The 10,466-nt window shown below is 36.4% G+C and overlaps 4 protein-coding genes across 5 annotated transcripts; 1 reads left to right on the forward strand and 3 right to left on the reverse strand.

The window, feature by feature from the left end:
- Window positions 1-70: 70 nt before the first annotated feature.
- Window positions 71-2,146, reverse strand: LOC105687355 (targeting protein for Xklp2 homolog). Its single transcript, XM_012402944.3, has 4 exons — window positions 1,279-2,146; window positions 896-1,042; window positions 657-812; window positions 71-565 (listed from the first exon to the last, which is right to left on the reverse strand). Exons 1-4 carry the CDS (start codon window positions 1,663-1,665, stop codon window positions 392-394), a joined length of 864 nt encoding a protein of 287 aa, XP_012258367.2. The 5' UTR covers window positions 1,666-2,146; the 3' UTR covers window positions 71-391.
- On the forward strand, window positions 2,049-2,949 carry LOC105687358 (prefoldin subunit 2). Its single transcript, XM_012402948.3, has 3 exons — window positions 2,049-2,280; window positions 2,380-2,503; window positions 2,584-2,949. The coding sequence occupies exons 1-3, from the start codon at window positions 2,132-2,134 to the stop codon at window positions 2,758-2,760; spliced, it is 450 nt and encodes a 149-aa protein (XP_012258371.1). The 5' UTR covers window positions 2,049-2,131; the 3' UTR covers window positions 2,761-2,949.
- Window positions 2,950-2,994: 45 nt separating this feature from the next.
- LOC105687356 (GTP:AMP phosphotransferase AK3, mitochondrial) lies at window positions 2,995-4,779 on the reverse strand. The gene is made up of 4 exons (XM_012402945.3): window positions 4,351-4,779; window positions 3,791-3,913; window positions 3,542-3,714; window positions 2,995-3,463 (listed from the first exon to the last, which is right to left on the reverse strand). The coding sequence occupies exons 1-4, from the start codon at window positions 4,538-4,540 to the stop codon at window positions 3,254-3,256; spliced, it is 696 nt and encodes a 231-aa protein (XP_012258368.1). The 5' UTR covers window positions 4,541-4,779; the 3' UTR covers window positions 2,995-3,253.
- A 339-nt stretch (window positions 4,780-5,118) lies between these two features.
- On the reverse strand, window positions 5,119-8,946 carry LOC105687302 (cysteine protease ATG4D). Of its 2 annotated transcripts, none has more exons than XM_020853105.2 (6): window positions 8,809-8,946; window positions 7,983-8,150; window positions 7,529-7,876; window positions 7,106-7,387; window positions 6,625-7,025; window positions 5,119-6,535 (listed from the first exon to the last, which is right to left on the reverse strand). In XM_020853105.2, the coding sequence occupies exons 1-6, from the start codon at window positions 8,843-8,845 to the stop codon at window positions 6,341-6,343; spliced, it is 1,431 nt and encodes a 476-aa protein (XP_020708764.1). In that variant the 5' UTR covers window positions 8,846-8,946; the 3' UTR covers window positions 5,119-6,340. The 2 variants fall into 2 exon arrangements, with proteins under 2 accessions (XP_020708764.1, XP_048512230.1); XM_048656273.1 differs by lacking the exon at window positions 8,809-8,946 and adding an exon at window positions 8,694-8,788.
- Between the last annotated feature and the right edge of the window lie 1,520 nt (window positions 8,947-10,466).

Here is a 10,466-nt window from a genome sequence, read left to right on the forward strand (position 1 = left end):
AAGATCGATTATCATTCAGAAATGGTATTACTATTATTATTATTGTACGCCAGAAAAGTATTATTAGCGATCAGCATTTAAATATTTTTATATTTGATTAAATTATATACAAATTCTATGACATGCCCTATATGTACATGAATAAAAGATATTATGTTAATTACTATGTAAAAGAACACACAAGCCATACAAATACACAGATCGAGAATATACAAAACAGAATTATACGAAGGACAATAAAACTGGCTACCTTGAACAAAGCAAAAAGAAGAACAAGCGAATTTTTTATCAGAATAATTATAGGAAATACATATTTTCAGTTTACATTTTTTTTTGATGATCAGATAGATAAAATCTTAGAAATCGGTCTATTAATTACTATGGACAACATTCAGAAAAATCTACGTCGTTTGAGGACCATGGGAGTAATCGGTTCGGTGAGTTTACGTTTTGGAGTAAGACTGGGAACCCCTTTGTATTTTCTTATAGGCTGAGCCTTGGGGACTAGCGATTTTCTTAGCATTTTAATTTCCCACTCCTCTCGTTTTCTCATACTGGCTTCCATCTGCAGCGACGTATTTATACGTATTAGAATAGTGATTTAAATAGTAAAATCGGAAATGATCAGTATCAATTTTTTATATGATTAAACTCACTAATTGTTTCTTCTCTTCTTCAAGACGTTGTTTCTCTTTGATGTAATCCTCGTACAACTTTCTTTCTCTCGCTCTTAATTCTGAATGCAAAACAAAAGGTCTGGGTCGCGAAACTTTTTTCGGCGAAATTGGACGGAACGGAGCCGAAGAAGGAACCTGTCAGAGAGAGAAACAAAGTAAGGAAATTCGGTCATATAAGTACCCTTGACGATATAGATTTGGAAACATCTTCAACTTGCGTGCGTATTTTCTCTTGGCTTTTTTCTCTCTACAGCCATCGTGTTGGTGCATGTGTTGCCCTGAAACTTTTTGTTTGATAACTTTTTCAGATACGATGGAATAGGATTTGCCCGAAATTTCCTGACGCCGTTTTCTGCTTGCAGGACCTGAAACAATAAGATTTTATTACTCAGATTTTTGTAGTCGTTATTCGTTGTCAAGCTTTGCGCTGCAAAAGTTGTTTATCGCATTCTTTGAAACTGAAAGGTTTGATTTGTTGTTTTTCATAGACGTTTGATCCCGAATGGAAGCAGCTAGATTATTGGGCGATAAAAAAGAATCATGTTAGATAGAATAAATAAATTTGCGGATTTCCAGAAAATCAAGAGAAGCCTGCATTTACCTTTCGACTTTCGTTATCATTTTTGATTTCCGGGACTTTTGACCACGCCATTTTCAATGAAGAATTTTCATTCTCAACGTGCGTTGCTGGTGTACTGGTAATGACCTCTGGACCACTGCACGATTCCCATTTTGGGGTGACTAAATAGATCGGTGTCGGAGGTGTTATCTGCAATTTTTCTGTACTATGGGTAGTTTTTGTTAATATCCATTCGTCGTCGAAGGGTAGTTTTGGATTATGAGCATTTCGCTGTTCTTTTGAAAACGGTGAGTCGTCTACTTTGCGTTCGAAAAATGAATCCTTGGCCTCCGGAATGCCAGCGTTGAAATCTAGGAATCGTGGTGATTGAATGCGATCCCAAGTCCCTGATGGCGTCAAAAAATTCATGGTCTAATCGTGGAATTTGTCACAAGGTTTTTGAATTCGACTCGAAGAAAAAACATTCGCGTATATTTACAGCACGGTGAAGGAGTAATTGGGTATAAGTTTGAATTCACTCTTCAAAACTCAGAACCTGACTGATTAGAAGCCGAACTTATTCCGTGAAAATATTCTCCCAAAATTAGAGGACAAGGTTCTAAACCCAAACAGAAATGGAAAAGCAAACGACGTTATGCTAAGAAAAAAATGTAAATAATTAGGGTCAAAGTAATGTCATCATGTTTTGACGGATGGTGTTCCATCAGTTTGAAAACTGAATCGATGTATCTCGAACTTTATTTTGTTGGAGCGTAGAAAGATGTCGCTTTGTGTTCACATTGTTAACAATTGTTAGGGCTCCGCAATCAGTTTAGTTTCACGATTGAGAAAGAATTAAAATCAAATTCGTAAGAAAACGAAATAATCTCCTAATATGGCAAGTGACAAGAAGGCCGGAAAATCTTCAACGAAGGGAGGAAAATCTAACGAGGAGATATTCGCCGGTTTTCAAACACTCCGAAGTGAACAGAGAGTAATGGCAAGTAAATTGTCAGAAATGGAACTGGAGCTGAACGAGCACAAGTACGGTATTTTCTGGCATGACATAACCTAACTTTCGGTATTACGAACTCTGAAAAAGAACACCCGTGCATAGAGTTAACAGTCGTCTAATTATTTCAGGATCGTTATAGACACCCTGAAAAATGTTGATCCTGGAAGAAAATGCTACAGAATGATCGGTGGAATTTTGTGCGAACGTACTGTCCAGGAAATAACTCCTACGTTGATATCGAACAAGGAACAGGTTAGGTTACGATAAGTTCATATCCTCGGCTGGTCTCCAAAGCGAAAGCATTCTAAAAAATTTTTTTGTCTTATCTTCAGCTGACCAAAGTGATCGAGACGCTAAACGAACAGCTAGCTAAAAAAGGAGCAGAAATAAACGATTACAAAGAAAAACATAATATAAGAATCCGTGGACAAGATGAATTGCAGCAGCCCGAGGAAGAAGACAAACAGGCCAAGAGAAATGCAATTGTTGTGAATCCCATTGAAGTCTGATGCCGATTATTCATCGTCTATCAAAACCCGCCATCCGTCAGCTCCTCTCCCAATTCTCGAATCGATATTTTTATTTTCGTACAAGATAAGTATTCATCATATTTATCTGATACTGATTATTGCCTGTCCGAATGAGTGTTAGTCAGCGGAAGCTGAGACGTTCATAAAATAAAAGTTCATTTTTTTATAGCAAGTCTTTTATGACAGTGAATAACTTCTAAGTTATCATCAGAATTTATCTTTCATAAATATTTAATTTTGATGTGTAAATGTTTCTTTTTACACATCAAAGTATCGTTTCCATGGTTTTCTAGCTATCCTAAATTTCGGTATCATAGAGAAAAAAATAATAACAATTCTGTTCGACCATTCAGAAAAATCACTGGAACCTTGAAAACTATTTTTCAGTTTCAAAGTGAATTAAATCGAAATAACTTCAAGCTTGGTTAGAGAAAAAAAAAACTTTGTGCATAGTAAAATAATTACTAAATCGCTAGGATACAAACTGTGCAACATAGTCTTTGATACTGGGCCACATTTCGTCTGTTGTGCTTCCATGGAATTCTTGAAGTATTCCACTTTTTTTGTAATACTCTATAACAGGCTCCGTATTTTTTGCATAATCCTTCAATCTCCGACCTACAACTTCCGGTGTATCGTCAGGCCTCTGAACCAAAGATTCTCCCGTTAGGTCGTCTTTACCCTGTAGAAATAAAAATTGATTCTCATCAGTTTTTGCATGAAACTCAGCTCGGCAATGGATAAAACCTCATTGACTAACCGGTACTTTTGGTGCATTAAAACCGATGTTATAAACTCTTCCACTTGGCAAATGAACCCAACGACCCTCGACCCTTTTTAATATAACCGGATGAGGTACCACTAGATTGATGACCAGATTAACCGGATATAATTGCTGAAGTCGATCAGCCTGCGCCACAGTACGAGGGAAACCTGTGCCCATGCCAAGTTTTGTGTTGAATTATCAAAATTCTTGTATAAAAGTAACAAGCTATGGAGATCAACTCACCATCTAGCAGCCAATTTGTTGTTTCACCCAAACTCTCCACCTCTTTACCAATTAAGGCCACCATGGTTTCATCTGGTACTAGTTCTCCTCTGTCCAAATATCTTTTCACCTCTGATCCAAGTTCTAAAAAGACGAAAAAAAATGGGACAACACTACTGGAAGAAATATTTTCCAATGTCCTTAATCAATTTCATCATCGAGCTTCTTGTTTTTGTATTTTATACACTCTGTGAGTAAAGTTGCCATTCAAGGGCATTTAACTTTTGCAACGGGTACAAAGAATTGTCATTGTTTGTTATGTAATGATGATTTTGGCATTGAGGAAGTTTAATTCAAGTATATGTATAAATCATTTCGAATGACGCAATTCTTGTCCAACAATAGTAACATTAAAATATTATCTCTTATCGCTGATTGAGGTGGATAAGGTTTTAAGATAACAACAATCAGTTTCGAGTGCTTTTTATTATTTTTGAAGGGTCGAACTGGAATTTAATACCATGTAGAAAATATATTGACTTATTCGTTGATGTGCTTAAATTATAGCGATAAAATTTTACCGGTTTTCTGCATAATATGACGTCGTAAAATGTCTCCGCTTGATATGTGCTTGACATTAAAATTCTTGACAATTCTTGACGAAACCGTCCCTTTTCCGGAAGCTGGTGCCCCAAGAATTACGGCCCTGAATGCCGCGCCGACTGCCCTACGGACGGATGTTGAGGTTACCGTAGTAACTGATGTCATCATTACGAATGTGATTAAAATCTTGTCCTTGAGTTACCGCAAAAATAACGTAGGAATACATCAACACGCGTGTCACCTCTTTTGAACGATGACTGAACGCACTACTGAGAGTTCAATTACGATATTCCATTGAATCGACAAAAATAATAACAATGATTATCAAAAAGATTTGCTATATTTTTAAGCGACCCTTGATCCATAGCGATATTGGGCTCCCAGGTTACACCCCATCCAGTATGCGCGAAATCGAAACTCACGTGGTCAAATACGCACGTGGTCGAAGGTGGCGGAATATATCGTCCAATTAAAACCGGGTGGGCGTCGCCGGAGTATTCGAGGAGTGAGTAAAAACTCGATTGAATCATCAGATTGGTATACAATACCCATTCTTAACTTCCGTATTATTATAACTGTTGCGTCAGCGAGAAAACCTTTCGGAACTTTGGCAGTTGAGCTGGCTATTATTCTAGCCATAGTTCTCGGAAATTCGGCATCAGATTCAAATAGTTGCAATTCGGAAGGCTCCGAGCGGCTAGGTAGGAGCATAGATGGAAAGAAAAGAAAAAGAAATTTATAGAAAATTCTCATGTATATATCGGATTTATTTTCTGGACAAACGTCACGATAAACATTATTCACAAAGAATCGTATTATAATAGGATCGATTTTGTGTGCGAAAAGTTTCCTCACACTGAAAACTGCAAGTGTGTTTTTTTCATAATACCTATCGATCAATTAATTTCGATTTTTCTTATTCTCTTCGTCTCCTTACAACTTTTGGAATATAGATTTACCTGTGATATACTAAATAATAATGATAGATAATGTTCAAAACTTATCTAAAACTAGGCACGTACGAGTAGATAGTTTTAAAAAAAAAAATTCTCATTATTTATAAATAAATATGAAAAAGTAAATCACGAATATATCTTCTCTTAAGTTAATAAAATATTAACGGGCAGTGACTAAAAACAAATTTTCACACTAAACTAAGGATCTTAAAAATCTACATCAGTACGTGTTTTTTTGGATTTTTCAATTATTTTTGTGTTGTACGATCTACTCTAGAGATAATAAGGATGATGAAGTGATGTGACGGAGATTCGAGATTTTTTTTATACCTAGAATGAAGATGAGAAGAAAGAAGAGAAATAATTAATGAACACATTAGACACAGCCTAGTGGGCCCGTACTCGAAACATATAATTTTTATATCTTCATTTAGGTTATTTGATTTTTAAAAGATTTTACTCGAACGTGCCCAAACTAGCTAGATACTTTCAATAAATAAATAATTTAAGTCGTCTCAAAATTCGACGATAATAAGTATACGCAATTACCGCCGATAGTACCAAACGCGCGAAAAACGTGGAGAAATTTAAAAGAAAGGAAAAGAGAGCTTTGCAGTTGTGTAGAAATAGGGTACGTAAAATGTTCTCCTCCCTTAATTTAGACGGCAAATTACGATGAAATATTTTTTGTCTGTTAGATTTTGTCTTCTGATTGTGGTAGATTTTTAATTGAATATTACGCTTTCGTACTATTGATCGCAACTATTAATAATTAATAGTTAAGTCTTGAGTCCTCTAATAGGAATATCGCGGCGTTATTTTATATTGCCAGCTGCTTTAGCTACACCTGACATTCTTTTAAGTACTTTTTGTTAAGTAGGCAAACGTATAGTTATATAGTGAGTGTGTTATATATTATATACATAATTTTCCCTAAATGATTGCCGTCGTTTTGACCTATCTTCGACGACGACGGTGTATTTTTTTTTTTTTCTGATTTACCTAATTTATACTACCACTCGCATAACTCGAACTCTTCACACTCGTAATGACTTTCGTCATCGGTGATTTTGTCCGTGTCATCGGATGCATGAATCGATGATAGAAGACTCCGCCGATTAGTCATTCCAAACTGAACATCAGCTCCGCTTCCTTCGCTGAACAGGAACATCGGATAATCGACCTTCTGATTAGGTGGTATCAAAAACTGAAATAATTTACATTATTTGATGACTTATTCATTAGTCTCATTGGCTATCTTTTCTTTCCGAGTATCGTAGATAAAATCTGACTTACGGGCTCAACAATCTTGACAAAACTATCAAACGCGGGTTTATCGCGGAGATAGAAGCCTACGCAACAACTCGGGTCCATTTTAGATAGCAGCATCTTTCTCGGTGATGTACAGTGAAAACTGTCGAGCGAAAAATTTCGCTTCCAAACGTCAACTGTTTCTTGACAATAATGGGGATCTAGGTGGATCAATTTGTCCTCCTGATACCCAACAAAGTACAAAGAATGTCGAGGGCGCCCACCGATCATTCCGATGCAGTCGTCCAGGCTCAGCAGAGCTGTTAAACAAGGAGCGTAGCTAGAATTCATTTTGTCGACACCCAATCTCAGGGGAACCAACAAAACTAACGACCTCCAACTTCCATCGGGCTTCAGACAGGCTTTCTTAACGTCATCCAAGTAAACTGAAAATGAATTGTCATGTTGAATTTTCTCGTGTTCGAGAATAGATTTCATTCTCGGATTTAAGTTAATTAATACTCACCCGCGCAGTCCTGAGCAACATAAACTGCAAGCTGATCGAATTCAACGTGACGGATTGCTGCACGTTCGACCGCCTGCTTTAGAAGATGTGCCACCGATGAAGGTCCGTACCAGTCACCAGCTTTTTTACCGGAAGCTGTACCAAGTGATACCAAAGCGTGTATGGAAAGAGGAGACAAAGACGCTGGCTGATCGCCCAACCATTTAATGATCATTCTGTGCAACGAATCTTCGTGAAATTGTTGAACCGAGTCGATAGCCTCGCCTGGTCGCCATCTCCATTCTATTCACAGTAAGTTTTTATATTAATGTCAGAGTAAATCACCAAAACAATTTTGTTCAGCAATTTTATTCAATGATAAATTAAAATTAATGGATCTAAATGAAAAATTGGTGTATTCTCTAGTGTGTTCTCCTGGATTACCTCTTCCCAAAAAATGGCAAACTAATGCCTGTGCTAACATCATTTGACCGCTTCTTAACATACACCCCCAGCCACAGTCGGTGGTGAAATTTGAGCCATTTAGGATCGGAAACTCTTTGCGGTACGTCAGCCATAAACGAGACATGAAATCCCGTCGGAAGCCGTCCATACCCTGCTCTAAGGTCGTTGCGTCTCCTGCCAGGGATACGTTACTCCCGGTATCCATATCTAAGCCAACAGCTTCTACGGCTCTTTCAGGAGATTCTTCTAATCGTTTGTGGTAACAGGAACCGAGAAGCCAGACGGGGGATTCTTTTGAAAAGTTTGTTTTCATCTTAACGGTCCAGCCTTCATAAAATAGTAAGAAACTTTTTTTATTTATCTGTCCTAGAGTGACAATCTATAAATCATGTGGAATCCTCAACTTTCACGCAACTATTACTAGTATATTTACCATACTTCACGTTGTACCACATAGACAATAGCTTTGTCTTAACTTTACTGTCAACTTCTGCATCTTTTGTGGAATCCTCGATTGATATCGGCGATACCTTTTGCGGTGGTACCGTATGTGTTGGTGTTGCAAAACCCGAAAACCAACTGGTTCCACCACTGAAGGCTCCTGAAAATCAATTTCCATTAATTGTATTGATCGGATTCCTTCCAATTGTTGTATTTTGAGTCTTGGAAATGTAAGGAGAGAAAAACGAATTCTGTTATTAAAAATTCTTACTACTGAAGAATTGGTATCATAATATTTTTTGTTTACTAAAAATTGTATATTAATGTTACCATGAATCTTGACAGCTTTTTTTTAGTGTTATGTAGATACAGCATATTTGCATAACACATAATTCAGCTGATCGTGTGCTTTAATTGAAACAATTGGAAAATATTAATATATTATTCTAAATTTTTGCTTTATAGGACGGTGTTTTTTTTCTCATCTTCCTTCCATGATGATAATATAACAAAATTAAAACTTGTGATATGTTTGATGAATTCCATTTCACCATATTTATCGTGACAGATGGCTCAGATTAGAAAATAACAATAACATTTATTGCTCAAATATTTATGTTTTGTATCGATATGTGCATTTACAATAGTTTTTCTTCAGTAAATGTTCATTTGTTCACAGACGATAAATCAAAATTGATAATACCTATTTTGGTATTGAGAATAATTCCATATAAAGCGTGTACGAGGGGAAAAAGTAAGAAAATACACACAAAGGTCAGAAGGTGTCAGTACCAAAATCGAAGAGCTTATATTTTTACCTAACCTCTCCCGCGAGGATTGAAGTTGACCATTCATATTCTTCTTATTTTATAAAAGAAAACAATTCGTTTTCGATTTTCTAAGAATGATGCTTTGAACTACATTTTTGACTGCTCTGTAACGAGCGAGACAATTCTTCTGGAGTATAATTTTCACAGCATAGTCACTCAGGTCGTAAGAAGCAAAGTACGAAGTACTGAAGCTTTCGAAGCGCGCTTGTCAAAAACCAACCAGGCGACTTCCATAGGCGGACTTGGATTAAACCGCCATTTCGCTCTTTACAAGACAATGGCCTGGCTACTGGCTCTGCTCTTTTTATGGGTGCAGCTCGGAATAATTTAACGCCCTCTACGTTATCATTCGATTTAACAAACAATCATCAAGAACAACGGCTTTACATAGGTACTTATGTTATAATCATCTGTCAACAATGCAGCAATCTCTAGGTTCAACATTTAAATTCAATCTGTTATTCGTTTTCGAAAATCTCAACTATTTTTAGATGAATCATAAGTAAAAAATTGCTTCTATGAAATCGTATTTAGAATCAAAATTTCATTTCAAAGATTTTTCCAAGACCTTGTGAACCTTTCTGACCTGAATAGATTTTTTGAAAATTTCTGTACGGTGTTTTATAATTCAAAAACTTTCGTTCAAGATTCGATATAGTTTTACCAAATCACTGGCAAATTCTGCAGGGCCAATCGATATCTAGCTGGTAGCTGGTTATTTGGGGTGTGCAAAACTCTGATATTCAATTAATGAAGATAAAAATAAATAATGCACGTAACAGCTGCAGAATATTCATAATTCATTATACGATTGATCGGCGGTTCATATAAATAATCGTGCCTGCGTTAGGTAATTATTACAGTGTATCATTTACTAAATGAAAAATAACAAGTTAATATGATATATGAGAGATATCAAATGTTGAATTATATCTTATCAATAATCCATCAAAAAATTTTTTTGACTATACACAGATTTGGAATAGATATTTAAACAAAATTTCGTAATATGTCTTTATCCTTTTTACCATCTACATACAGTGATAACAACAATCTCAGACCTCAGTATTTCCATTTCTGCAAGTCGTGTTTCTCTTCAGAAAAATCTTACATATTATTCATTCCAACATCCAGGTGTGTTGTACCCATACATTTTCCTTGTAGTTCGCTTAAGGTATGAGAAAAAGAGTAGTTCTAAGGTTTAGCGCTTTATAAGTCTCTGTAGCTTATGTATCGCGTTCTCGGTCTCTTTTTTCCGTCCTTATTTAGCCATGTGTTAGCAAAAGATGGAGTAAAAGTAAATCTTGTACAAAGCCATCTCTCTCTCTCCAGTGCTAAAAATCCAGGCGGCACAGCTGCACCGCAAAGCAGTGTGAAGTGTATACGGGTATAAAATCACGACTGTCTTCTTCTTCTTTCAGATCCCCAGCATCCAAAGCCGTCTATCCCACAATTCCAATTCCATTTTTGTATTCAAGTCTAGAGGTTGCGGCACCTTCCACCTACGTGTATTGAAAAAGTAGAATCTTCCTCGCCCCTCTTTTTTCTATCGGAGCTATAAGAATCTTTATAATCTCAAAAAAAGAGAAAACGAAAGAGGATAAAAAATACACACACCGCATACATCTTTTTCAAAGAAGTGTGGA

Source organism: Athalia rosae, chromosome 5, assembly GCF_917208135.1.
Source record: "Athalia rosae chromosome 5, iyAthRosa1.1, whole genome shotgun sequence".
Classification (NCBI taxonomy): Eukaryota; Metazoa; Arthropoda; class Insecta; order Hymenoptera; family Athaliidae; genus Athalia; species Athalia rosae.

Coding starts and splice junctions, on each gene's coding strand:
- LOC105687355 (XM_012402944.3), bottom strand. CDS start 1,665: ATGAATTTTTTGACGCCATCAGGGACTTGGGATCGCATTCAATCACCA. Junction 1,043..1,278: donor ATGATAACGAAAGTCGAAAG/GTAAATGCAGGC, acceptor TTATTGTTTCAG/GTCCTGCAAGCAGAAAACGG. Junction 566..656: donor AAGAAGAGAAGAAACAATTA/GTGAGTTTAATC, acceptor ACGTCGCTGCAG/ATGGAAGCCAGTATGAGAAA.
- LOC105687356 (XM_012402945.3), bottom strand. CDS start 4,540: ATGATGACATCAGTTACTACGGTAACCTCAACATCCGTCCGTAGGGCA. Junction 3,715..3,790: donor AACAAATTGGCTGCTAGATG/GTGAGTTGATCT, acceptor GCATGGGCACAG/GTTTCCCTCGTACTGTGGCG. Junction 3,464..3,541: donor TTAATGCACCAAAAGTACCG/GTTAGTCAATGA, acceptor TTATTTCTACAG/GGTAAAGACGACCTAACGGG.
- LOC105687358 (XM_012402948.3), top strand. CDS start 2,132: ATGGCAAGTGACAAGAAGGCCGGAAAATCTTCAACGAAGGGAGGAAAA. Junction 2,281..2,379: donor CTGGAGCTGAACGAGCACAA/GTACGGTATTTT, acceptor TAATTATTTCAG/GATCGTTATAGACACCCTGA. Junction 2,504..2,583: donor TGATATCGAACAAGGAACAG/GTTAGGTTACGA, acceptor TCTTATCTTCAG/CTGACCAAAGTGATCGAGAC.
- LOC105687302 (XM_020853105.2), bottom strand. CDS start 8,845: ATGAATGGTCAACTTCAATCCTCGCGGGAGAGGTTAG. Junction 7,026..7,105: donor TGTTGCTCAGGACTGCGCGG/GTGAGTATTAAT, acceptor ATTCATTTTCAG/TTTACTTGGATGACGTTAAG. Junction 6,536..6,624: donor TTGTCAAGATTGTTGAGCCC/GTAAGTCAGATT, acceptor AAATTATTTCAG/TTTTTGATACCACCTAATCA.